The sequence below is a fragment of the Benincasa hispida genome, chromosome 3 (assembly GCF_009727055.1).
Source record: "Benincasa hispida cultivar B227 chromosome 3, ASM972705v1, whole genome shotgun sequence".
Taxonomy (NCBI): Eukaryota; Viridiplantae; Streptophyta; class Magnoliopsida; order Cucurbitales; family Cucurbitaceae; genus Benincasa; species Benincasa hispida.
Genome location: NC_052351.1, coordinates 52,519,941 through 52,531,646, shown reverse-complemented (window position 1 = coordinate 52,531,646; position 11,706 = coordinate 52,519,941). Strand labels below are relative to the sequence as shown.

The window sequence follows — 11,706 nt, the reverse complement described above, 5'->3', positions numbered from 1 at the left end:
TAAAAAGAAAAATTACAAAAACTATCTTTAAGTATCGTGATGGTTACAATTATACCCTCGGATTTTCGATTATAAAAATTGGCTCTCAAACTTGTATAAATGTTAAAACTAGACTCTTGAATTTATAATAGTTGTAGAAATTGGATCCCCATATGATAAAAATTAAACTCTCAGGCTTATGTAATTGTAACAATTTCTACCATTATGTAAGTTACAAGGTTAAATTTTAACACTTGTATAAATTTGATTGCTCAATATTTATAAAGAAATTATTTTAAATGACAAAACTACTGAAAATATTTACAAATAATAGCAAATGAGAGTTTTGAAATAGTATAGACCGTAGCTAATTGGGGACTACAAAATAGTATTTACTTTAGCAAAATATAGTTACTATAATTTTAGAATAGTCATTACTCCGATATTGAACTATTAATAAATTAATCATACTAATTAAATGAACTTATCATATTATATCAATTTGATTCATAAAATATTAATTTCATGAATTTTAACCCTACATTTATGTTGTAATTTTAACTTCGGTTCAATTTACGCTAAACTCATTAATTTCAACAAGATAAAGATATGTACAAAAACTAGTTTGGCTAGTGCACCGATTAATTATGGAATAATATTCTCAAAGTTTAGCTTTTAATATTTTTTTTTAAAGCGTTTTTAGTCAATTTATCAATTTCAGATCGTATATGTATATGTTTTATAATTCATTAAACATAAAAGAGTGAACTTTTTTTAACAATACTTGGAGTGAGAATTTATCATATCAATATTGACATTGCAACACTTTTTTTTTAACTTTTTTATAAGTTTGAGGTTAAATTGCAAGACTTATGTTTAGGAAAATTAATCAAATTGAAAGTTTATGGTCCAAATGGATACAACGTGACAAGTTCAAAGTCAAAAATGATATTTTTCCTAATTGAATTCATTATTAAAAATGTGTATACGATAAAAGAGTTTTTATTTTGTAGCACCGAGTTTGGGGTGACAAGTAAGAATGACCTTATCAGATTGTAGGAAACAACATAGTTGTTGAATGTTGAATCTACACTGAATATTGTTTTTAAAACTTTCATCGTTTGAGTGAGATAATTCAATGACTACAAGTTACACGACAAAATCCAATGATTACAAGTTACATCTTCCATTTAATCAATCACACTTGTTTACCCATTATATTTTTAAATGGTACACTGAAACACCATATATCCAACATATGAAGTAGAGATTCAAATATCTAATTCTCGATCAACGATATATATCTTCAAAGTAATTAAACAGTTATATAATTCTAGTGAAATCAATACATTTAAATTAGAGGCCCTTTTAAATATAAAAAAATATTTTAAAAATACAATACACTTTTAGACTTTTTGCTATAAAATCTAAATATTTTTTAGATTTTTCTATTTATAAGAATTTTGAATAAAAATGCAAATCATATATAAAATAAGTAGTTATGATTTACACAAATGATTAACTTTCCTAACTTCTTTTCTTAAACAATACTTTTATATTAGTTATAAGTTTGATTCCTTAACATTAATAAGAATAAGAATTTTTTAAGTCACATACTTGTTGCCACTTCACATTTCTATTCACGTGAACCTATCAAACATCTATCAAAATAAAAAATAAGAATTCAGAAATTTATGAAACGTTAAAAGTATAATTTTATGATAATTGGACTCATCCTTACTTTAGCTATCAAATAATTTTTTGAGTTATAAACTTAAAAACATAATTTTAAAAAGTACTGTCAACATGAGTTTAAGTAAACGATAAGACAATTTATAATTGTAATGCTCCAAACCCAATATTTGAATAAGGATTCGGTACTTGATCATCCGGTCATTTTTCTATATCCTTACGATCTAGCTACCTCATCCTTATTTATCTTGAACGATTAATTCTAAGAGTGAAGACTATCCCCACAAACTAACACTTCCTAAGAAAATTCTCAATATGTCATTAACACGTTTTTGGAGTTCTTATGATTGAACCACTAACAAGAAAGATGCACCTTATTAATACAGATAATAACTAACTATTCATTCTTAATCATATTTTCAAATTTTCAACATCTTTATATGATTTCGATTAATTTGTGTACTCTTCTAAATTCAATAATTATGATAATTTTTCCAATCATAGGTTAACTGAGGAGAAAAAGGGAGAAAAAGCTACAGGCAGCCGACCCGCCATTCTTGGGAGGAAGCTTGTTGGATTCCCTCATCAACAATGTCTGCCCCAACTACCCGCGGGCAGCGGGTAGCAGATCTGCCAATGGATCGGCATCATTGGAGTGAGGGCCTCCACACGCAACATTCTTTATTTCAATTTTTGTGTTCTTCTTATTATATATGATTCAAATTCAATTCAATTGAATCCATTTCCTTCGAGCCGCAGCCACAGCAGAAAGGAAAAGGGGTCCTCCCTCTTTGATTGTTTCTTATATTTCCCATCTTTCTTCTTCAATTTTGGATACCCAATATACAAGAGAAGAGAAGGGAAACGTTTTTCTGGGAATCTGCCCGCTCCCCATTTTAATCCCAAGAAGAATCACTCCCAAAATTTCTTCTTGGGTTTTCATTTTTCCCTGATTTGGGAATGCGGGTAGATTTAGCCATCTGGGTTTATTGAATTATTGGCTCTAGCTTCACCATTTTCGTGGATAATTGTTGGAATCTTAGGTTTGTGTTGAAGAAGAACAAGAAGAAAAAGGGGGAAAAGAGATAAAACAGGGTATCTTCTTGATGGGTTTCTTGGTTTCTTCTGGAGAGGAGAGTGGAAGGGGTGGACGGAGTTCGAGAGTTGGTTTCAAAGCATTGATAAGGAGGAAACAGGTTGATTCTGCCGATTCGTCATCATCTTCATCCTCAGGGCATCATCAGTTAGCCAGAGAGTTATCGATTCCTCACCTTATTTCAATAGGTACTCGTGTTGTAATTTCGTGGTTGTTTTTCTTTTTTATCAATTTGTTTTGATTTAGAAGCCATGTCCTTCAAATCCTAGAAGTCTTTATTGAGACCGAGTGTTTAATTTTCTTAAAGCTGTTTTGATGCTCTGCTCTTGCCTTGTAGGTAATCTCAGCAACTTGTTAGTACTAGTTTTTGGGATTTGTTTCTTATACTGTTAGTTATCTCGATGAAGTTGAAGGACAAGATAGTTTCTAATCAATATTGGTCTTTTGGCAGTCGAACTGTTCATATGCAGATCTAAAGTATATTTGCCTCCTTTTTTTGAATCTTGTGTAGGAGTTGGTGCTACTATTGGAGCTGGAGTGTATATTCTTGTTGGAACTGTTGCCAGAGAGCATTCAGGACCAGCTCTTGCTATCTCCTTCCTGATTGCTGGAATTGCTGCAGCGCTTTCTGCATTTTGCTATGCGGAGCTTGCAAGTCGTTGCCCATCTGCTGGAAGTGCTTATCATTACTCATACATATGTGTTGGAGAAGGGTAATTTTGTTTGACTTTACTTTAAGGTTTATGATGTTTAGTTTTTAAGTTATCTTTCTGGATGGTAAGTTTACTGCTTGATTGGGACCTTAAAGCAGAAAAAGTATTATGTATCGCAAAGGAAACGGTAATCATTTTGGTTTTCATTTTTTTGGCGAATTGTTTGTTTGATTTTCTTGACAAGGATGGGAAATAGCTGGTTTTGAACTTCATTTTCCCATCCAGAAAACTTGTTTGCAATGAGATTGGTACCTGTTGATGTAGTTCAGTATTTCTTTTAGCATATGATTATGTAGTTCATCTTCACATAATAATTCACCTACTGGTTGGTGATTTTCCATTGCTATTCTTTCAGTGTTGCTTGGTTGATTGGTTGGGCTTTGATACTGGAATATACACTTGGTGGCTCAACTGTTGCACGTGGAATATCCCCAAATTTGGTATTGTGAATTCCATTAAACTTTTAACACGATTATTTAATAGAATTGGAATGAACTCTGGTTGTTTTGGTTACACCATGTTATAGTGCATGATTTAGAGAAAACTTTTGAAGTCTGACACCTTAGTAGTTCTTATGTTATCTTTGCATCTTTTCAGGCCTTATTGTTTGGTGGCAATGATCATTTGCCTTCCTTTCTAGCTCGGCAAACTCTTCCCGGACTCGGTATTGTTGTTGATCCATGTGCAGCAATCTTAGTTTTGATTGTCACTGCTCTTTTGTGTATGGGAATCAAGGAGGTATACTACTAATTTGTGGAAGAATAATTTCGAAGACACTTATGTTAATTCCTTTTGTTATTAATTTATGTAATTTTCTTGCAGAGTATTGCAGCACAAGCCGTTGTGACGGGAGCAAATATATGTGCAATGATATTTGTAATTATAGCTGGCTCTTATATCGGTTTCAAGACGGGATGGGTTGGATATGAACTTCCTACAGGGTACTCCAAAATTTCACTCTGTGATATGCACCTCTATAAATTATTTCTGCCATTTCTGATGTACATTTATAAATGTCAACTCTGCAATATAACAGGTATTTTCCCTATGGAGTAGATGGGATGCTTGCTGGCTCTGCTACGGTCTTCTTCGCATATATTGGTTTTGATGCTGTTGCGAGTACTGCCGAAGAGGTGAAATTTTATGCCAGCATCTGTTATTGCAAAAACTTCTTAAAACGTATAGGTAGTTTTAAGAAATGCAAACTTCCTGACTGTTTCCTAAAGTCAGTAGTAGATCTCCTTATGAACAAGTTCTTTGCTGTTCTTGTTTCCCTCTTTATTTACTCCTTTATTGCACAGCCCCAAAAAAATAAAATGAAAATAAAATAAATTTGATGTTTAAACCAACATATTTGGAATTGAACATGGAAAAGATTTATGTTCATTTCATATTCAAACAACTAGTTTCATTCAAGCATACATTAATCTTTATCAACAAATATGCAACATAGATTCTAATTTGTAAATGGTTTGTAGTCCTTTTGGCTTGGAAAATCTGCAGAAGTATTAACTTACTATGAGTATTTTTCAATAGGTGAAAAATCCTCAACGAGATTTGCCACTGGGGATAGCATCTTCATTATCTCTTTGCTGTGCACTATATATGATGGTCTCAATTGTCATTGTTGGTCTGGTGCCTTATTATGAGATGGATCCTGATACCCCCATCTCGTCTGCATTTGCTGAGCACGGCATGCAATGGGCTGCGTAAGTGTGTACTTGTATGCTGTAAATTGCTTTAAATTTTGAGTTACGAAAACATGATGCCACTAGTTTTGTGTTATCAATAGTCTTTGGGGTAAATTGGGTGGATTGTCTCAGCTGCTGATGTAATTTTTATGCTCCAGTTATGTGGTGAGTGCTGGAGCTGTTACTGCACTGTGCTCAACTTTGCTGGGTTCTATTTTACCTCAGGTATTTTTATGAAGTCTTTGAGGTGTCTCTTAACATTGTTCTTTCACCAAAAAAGCCTGATTATTCAAATATATGACCTTATACGCTTAGTGATGATAATACAAGGAATAGGACCCCCTAATCATGAAAAATAGAAAATATATTTTGAATGTTGGAACTGTTATTTGCCTTTCAATTTCTGGGATCATTGCTCATTGTAGAATATGGTTTATGAATCCTTCTTTTCTTATGTAGAAAAAGAGAACACATTTCTTATCACTTCTTTTCCTTCTAACATCTTGCATCTTCTTGTACATGAACTCTATTTTTGACCCATGTGCTTCACTTTCCAGCCACGAATCTTGATGGCAATGGCGAGAGATGGGTTGCTGCCTTCTTTCTTCTCTGATGTCAATAAAAAAACTCAAGTTCCTGTCAAGAGCACCATAGCAAGTGGTGTTGGGGCTGCAAGCTTGGCCTTTTTCATGGATGTTTCAGAGTTAGCAGGGATGGTAAGGTGTCTCGATCTAATTTTTCTTGCATTGTATAAAATTGATAATAAAGCTTGAAGATGTTTTGTTTCAAACCTTATCTATGTTAAATAGACACAAAAATGTTCATAACCAAAAAGAATCATACAAATACAATCTGAAAATTTCAGCTCCCTAAGTTGTCTCACTAAATTTGACAGCGTTCTGCTCTTTCCATCATCTTTGTCTGTTAATGTTTGCATCTTGATGTGTATGCTCATGAGCGATGTACATTTTGACGTTCTTATTCTCATTTATGCCATTTCCATTTCACAGTCTAGTTATTAAGATGAAGAACACGTGTCATGCAATGGAAGTCAAAGTCTCAATACCGAAATGGAATCTTCCTAGTTCTTTGAATTTCTAAATTGCTTTGGATTGTGAAAGAATAAAACTACTTGAGCCGTTGATTTTAGTTATAGTTTTGATTATGTGGGAGAGTTGGTTGAACAAGGTTCACTCTGTGCAGGTCAGTGTTGGTACCCTTCTAGCATTTACCACAGTGGCTGTATCCGTGTTGATTCTCAGATATATTCCACCCAATGAGGTGCCGTTGCCGTCGTCTCTTCATGAGTCATTTGATCCACTGTCCCTACCAATTCATACAAGTGCATATGATGTTGATGGAAAAGATGCCGAAATCGGTTCTATTAAGGACAGTGCTAGACCCTTGCTTGAGAAAGTGGATTCATCAGTTGACATCCCCATAATCAGCAGCTATCTAGCTCGACGTGGCTGTAAGTTTCATGGTTGCTCTTACTTTATGTCTGGCCTGTTACAATGAAGTTGTTCACTGGTGCCAGTATCATAAGCACCTTGTTGCGCCTAGGCTCAATGCTCGTAATTTTGAAACATTTTTCTCATAGATCTTTCCCTTTAAGGAAAATGGGGAGGACTGTATAACTTGAATGTCTTTCATTTAAGCAATCCCTTAAAAACAAGCCCGCTTTCTTTTGTTTTGGTTTAATGTCTTTAGCCTACAAAAGAATATTGCACTAAAATATGGTTCTTTGCTTTTATTAAACATCTGTTGAAGAATGTAGGGTTACTATCCATGTTTTTACTCACACAAGCTTTTTTCAAATCTTCTTATTTTCTCTTATGTTTAATTGCAGACACTCTAAATGAGAAGAATCGACGAAAAATTGCTGGATGGACCATCTTGTTAACATGCGTCGGGGCACTACTCCTTACGTACGCAGCTACAAATTTGAGGCTTCCAAGGTTGGTTGTAATTACGACTTATATTCTAGATTCTGTTTGTTGCATCCGGAAATTTATTATGGTTAATCATAAAAATTCAATTTCATAAAGGGAGCACCAATAAAAATCTTAATCTCTCAATCCAACAAAACAAATCAGCAAGGCAATTTTCCTGCTGAAAGATTTTGAAACCCTTGGGGAAAGGAAGAGCAACGAGTCCTCTAAAAAATAAGGAGGCTGTTAAGATTCAAGTTCTTGACATGCTTTTTTTAGTGTAATTGTTCCTCTTGTAATTATTTTTGCTCAATGTGTTTGATGTTTCCACCAGCTATGTGCGATATTCAGTTAGCGGAATCGGCGTTATGCTTCTTTTATCTGCTTTGATTGTACTGTCCTGCATAGACCAAGATGATGCAAGGCACAGCTTTGGACACACAGGAGGTGAGAACAGCACTCCTTTTCTCTTGCATCCTATTTAAGCATTTAGCGTTTTACTTTTTCTTAGCCGAATAGTGCTCGGGTTAGTATCACACATCACATTGCAAGTTGGTATTAACTTCATATGCGAGTTTTGGGAACTAACTAGCAAAAAACATCCTCTTTGGACTACATATCCTTAAGATAATTGCTTAACTAGGTTGCCACTGCTGTTAACCGAACTCACCTTTTCCATACATTGGTTAACTAGTTCTTGGATTCTAGCACCTTAAAGTCCAAGGAAAGGTAGCACAATGCCTGCATATTCTTCTGGTCATGAACTTATGTTTCTTCTACTGATTGCCAAGTCGAACCCCCTCCCTCCCTCCTAGCGCTCATTCTTTTTTGGGCACGGGCATCTAACATAACCCGAGAGTTACGTCTATAGATGAACAATATATTCTTGGTTAATGTATGAAGATACTGATCTATTGCATTTTCTTTCTCTCTTTTCTCAGGTTTCACCTGTCCATTTGTTCCTCTGCTACCAATTGTGTGTATTCTCATCAACACCTACTTACTCATCAATCTCGGGTAACAAACGTTTCATCCTAGCTCATATGTCTTCTAATATCCATAGCATACTTTTTGAGGTTTCTTTCATTCCTTTCTTGATACTGAATGGTATTACCTAACATTAACCAAAACACTATTTTAAACCATATTTATTTTCCTTGTTTCTGAATGATGATCCATTTCTTAAACCGTTCAGAGTTGGTACATGGGCTCGAGTGTCGGTATGGCTAGTGATCGGAGTGATCGTTTACGCAGTCTATGGTCGAACCCACAGCACTCTACGAGATGCAGTCTATGTGTCAGCCGAACATGCCGAGAAAATAAACAATTACTCGAGGGAGGTCCTGGCTTGATCATGAGGTTTGTACAAAGAGTAGAAGGCAAAAGTTTGTTGATGCCATCATGAAATGAAGTCCCATATTATGAGGGATCTGATTGAAGACAAACTTTGCCATACGAAGGTTTCAAACATTGTTGATTATTCGCTTAGCATATTGTATTTTTATCCATGGAGACTAATCTGTCTCCTTGTATTATAGGGTTGGTTATAGAATTTGCTCAGCTTCTTTTCCTTGTTGGGAAGAGGTTCAAAGCAAATAATGTAAATATGAAGCATATTTCATTGTTCCTTATTCTACTATATACATATCACTCTCTGGTATATGTACATGTTTAGATGAGTGAGAATGTTGGATATAACAAAAGTAGATAAGAGTATGAAAGGAGAACTAATTTGAAGGGGATATAATAGATAAAAAGAGCCAATTAGAAGAGTAATTAACATCGTGAACATAGCTCGATTGACATAAATTATTATAATCTTTAGGTTTGATGTTTGATTCTCCTATCTCATACCTCTCGTATTTTCAAAAAAAAAAAAAAAAAAAAGAAAGAAAAGAAATAGAAGATTGAATAACTAAATTTAAACACCTACAACTCTGAAAAAAAACTAATTTTACCTTTGGAAGAGATCGATACTTTTAAACCGAAAGAAGTGTAACAAGGAAGAGATCGATACTTTTAAACCGCAAGAAGTGTAACAAGGTAGATAAATATAATGACTAGCTAAATAAAAATTTAGTTAAGTAATAACCATGATTCAAATTATGAATCGACAAAATTAAAACATTGAAATTACATAAATATATGTATATATTGAGTCATCATAGTGTATATTGGAAAATACACGTAATAATTATTATAAAATATAGGTAGTGTATATATTGAGAAATACAAGGGAAAAAAAGGTGTAAACTCTATTAGGTTCAAAAACAAGGGAAAAAAGTTGAATAAAATTGGTTATACATGTTATCATTCAGTAAAGATTTCGTGTCAAACCGTTCATCTCCCCTTAAGCATACTCTCATTTTTCTTTTTGTTCTTTTTTTGGGTACAACTTCGTAGATGGGGATGAACGTCCAACCTCTAAGCACTTTGGGATATACTCTTAGTTTGAAATGAAGGAGAAATTTTAGATCAATCACAAATTGCCACGTCATTCACTAAATTAATAAGGAAATTCCAAATAATTGAATTTGGGACCAATTAAAAGTTGACTGTGTCCGTAAATTGAAGTTAGAGACATAAGTTGACGAATTTCGATGATTGCACTATTTTCATCATTAGATTGAGTGAAATTAATTTAACCCAAATTGATATTATAATTTGGGCTAAAGTTAGTTGAGCATAAGAATGACCTTAATTTAGCCCAAATGCCAGAGTAGGTGAAGTCCAACTAATTGAACTCAAAGGCCAGACCCATGGACCAACCAAGCCCACAAAGCCCACTAAAAAACTCTATAAATAGAGGAGTTCCCTTTATTTGTGGGGGTCAGTCCAGAGAGAATTCTCCCAACAATCAGAATACTCCTAGACTTTGGAAGCTATACACTCCTTGAAGTCTTTTGAAGATATAAAAACTCTTCCAAGACTTCGACTTCAAGAACATCACGTGCTCCGCTTTTCAAGTGAAGCATGCACATTCAACTGAGAGAATCAGAGGATCAAGTACTAGAGATCAAACCATTTCGCATCAAATCAACATCAACTCAAGTTCAACTCCACAAAACAAGTTTCTCTAGAAACCTTGTGCGAACAAATTGAAAAATTCGGTGGGACCTCTCTACCTCTCATCTCTCTCGTTATCTAAATCAACAAATAAACAAATGGCACCAAAGAAAGATGCATCTAAAGCAACTGCTACAAGCGGCTCCTACATGGGACTTGTCACCCGAAGTCCCTCAAAGGGGAGCCTACATAAGCAAGAACAAGTCTCTATCGTTGCGGAAAAAATCAACGAACAACTGATGGAATTTCCTAAAGCCGGGATTGTCATCAGAGAAAATATCTTATTCGACGACTCCACTCCTACTTCTGATCCATCAGAAAAAGAATCACACTTTGATGTAGTAAGAATCACACTTTGATGTAGTGTTCGTTATGATGGCTAACTTAACGACTGAGTCAGCCATGGTAGAGATAGAGAGGAAGATAAATCTCTTAATGAAAGCTGTCGAGGAGTGAGATCATGAAATCGTTGCCTTAAAAGGTCAAATACAAGCTCGAGAAACAGCTGAAATGAGCCAAACTCCAACTGCAAAAGCCAATGACAAAGAAAAGTATGTCTTTCAAGAAAATCAACTGCAACAATCCACCTTTGTCACCTCCTTGTCAGTTCAATAGTCACAGGATATGATCACAAACTCCATAAGGGCTCAACATGGAGGACCATCACAATCTTCTTTCATATACTCCAAGCCGTACACCAAGAGGATTGACAATTTGAGAATGCCAGTTGGGTACTAACCTCCAAAGTTTCAGTAGTTCGATGGAAAGGGGAATAAAAAAAAATGAAACTTGCTAAAATGCAGAGACTAAAGGAAGACCTGCTAGTTAAGCAGTTTGTTCATACCTTGAAAAGAAATGTTTTCGGTTGGTATACTAATCTAGAGTCAAAAGTGATTGACAACAGGGAATATTTGGAAAGAGAGTTCCTCAACCATTTTTATAGCACTAGGTGTATCGTCAGCATGATGGAGTTGATAAGCACCCAGTAGCGAAAGGGAGTCATCGACTACATCAATTGATGGAGAGCTCTGAGTCTGGATTTCAAAGATAGACTCATTGAATTATATGAAGTGGAGATGTGCACATAGGGGATGCACTGGGAGCTTTTCTACATCGTACAAGGAATAAAACCACGTACATTTGAGGAGCTTACGACACGCGCTCATGACATAAAGATGAGCATCACCAACAGGGGAACTAAAGATTTCGTAGTCTCTAAAGGGATAAAAGATAAGAATGAAACTAAAGGTACTGAAAAGATTGTGAATAGTGCCATAAGAAAATATGTGGTCATTCATGCAACCCCAATGAAGTTTTACTTTAAAGGAAAACAAACGAAATTGGAAAGAAAATACAAAGAGGGCGAGAAGTGTCACCCAATTCTTAAAGAAAGACAGGAAAAAGTTTATCCATTCCCTGATTATGATGTTGCAGACATGTTGGATCAATTATTAGAGAAATAACTCATTCAACTACAAGAATGCAAGCGGCTAGAACAAGCAGGAAAAGTAGGTGATCCTAATTACTGCAAGTATCAT

General features: G+C 34.8%; 1 protein-coding gene across 1 annotated transcript; it reads left to right on the top strand.

Moving 5' to 3' along the window:
* The first annotated feature begins 2,384 nt into the window (after window positions 1–2,384).
* Window positions 2,385–8,781, top strand: LOC120073710 (cationic amino acid transporter 3, mitochondrial-like). Its single transcript, XM_039026511.1, has 14 exons — window positions 2,385–2,955; window positions 3,279–3,480; window positions 3,836–3,920; window positions 4,078–4,218; window positions 4,303–4,421; window positions 4,517–4,613; window positions 5,017–5,189; window positions 5,330–5,396; window positions 5,729–5,887; window positions 6,375–6,642; window positions 7,021–7,129; window positions 7,437–7,549; window positions 8,044–8,119; window positions 8,298–8,781. Exons 1-14 carry the CDS (start codon window positions 2,778–2,780, stop codon window positions 8,452–8,454), a joined length of 1,944 nt encoding a protein of 647 aa, XP_038882439.1. The 5' UTR covers window positions 2,385–2,777; the 3' UTR covers window positions 8,455–8,781.
* Window positions 8,782–11,706: the final 2,925 nt, after the last annotated feature.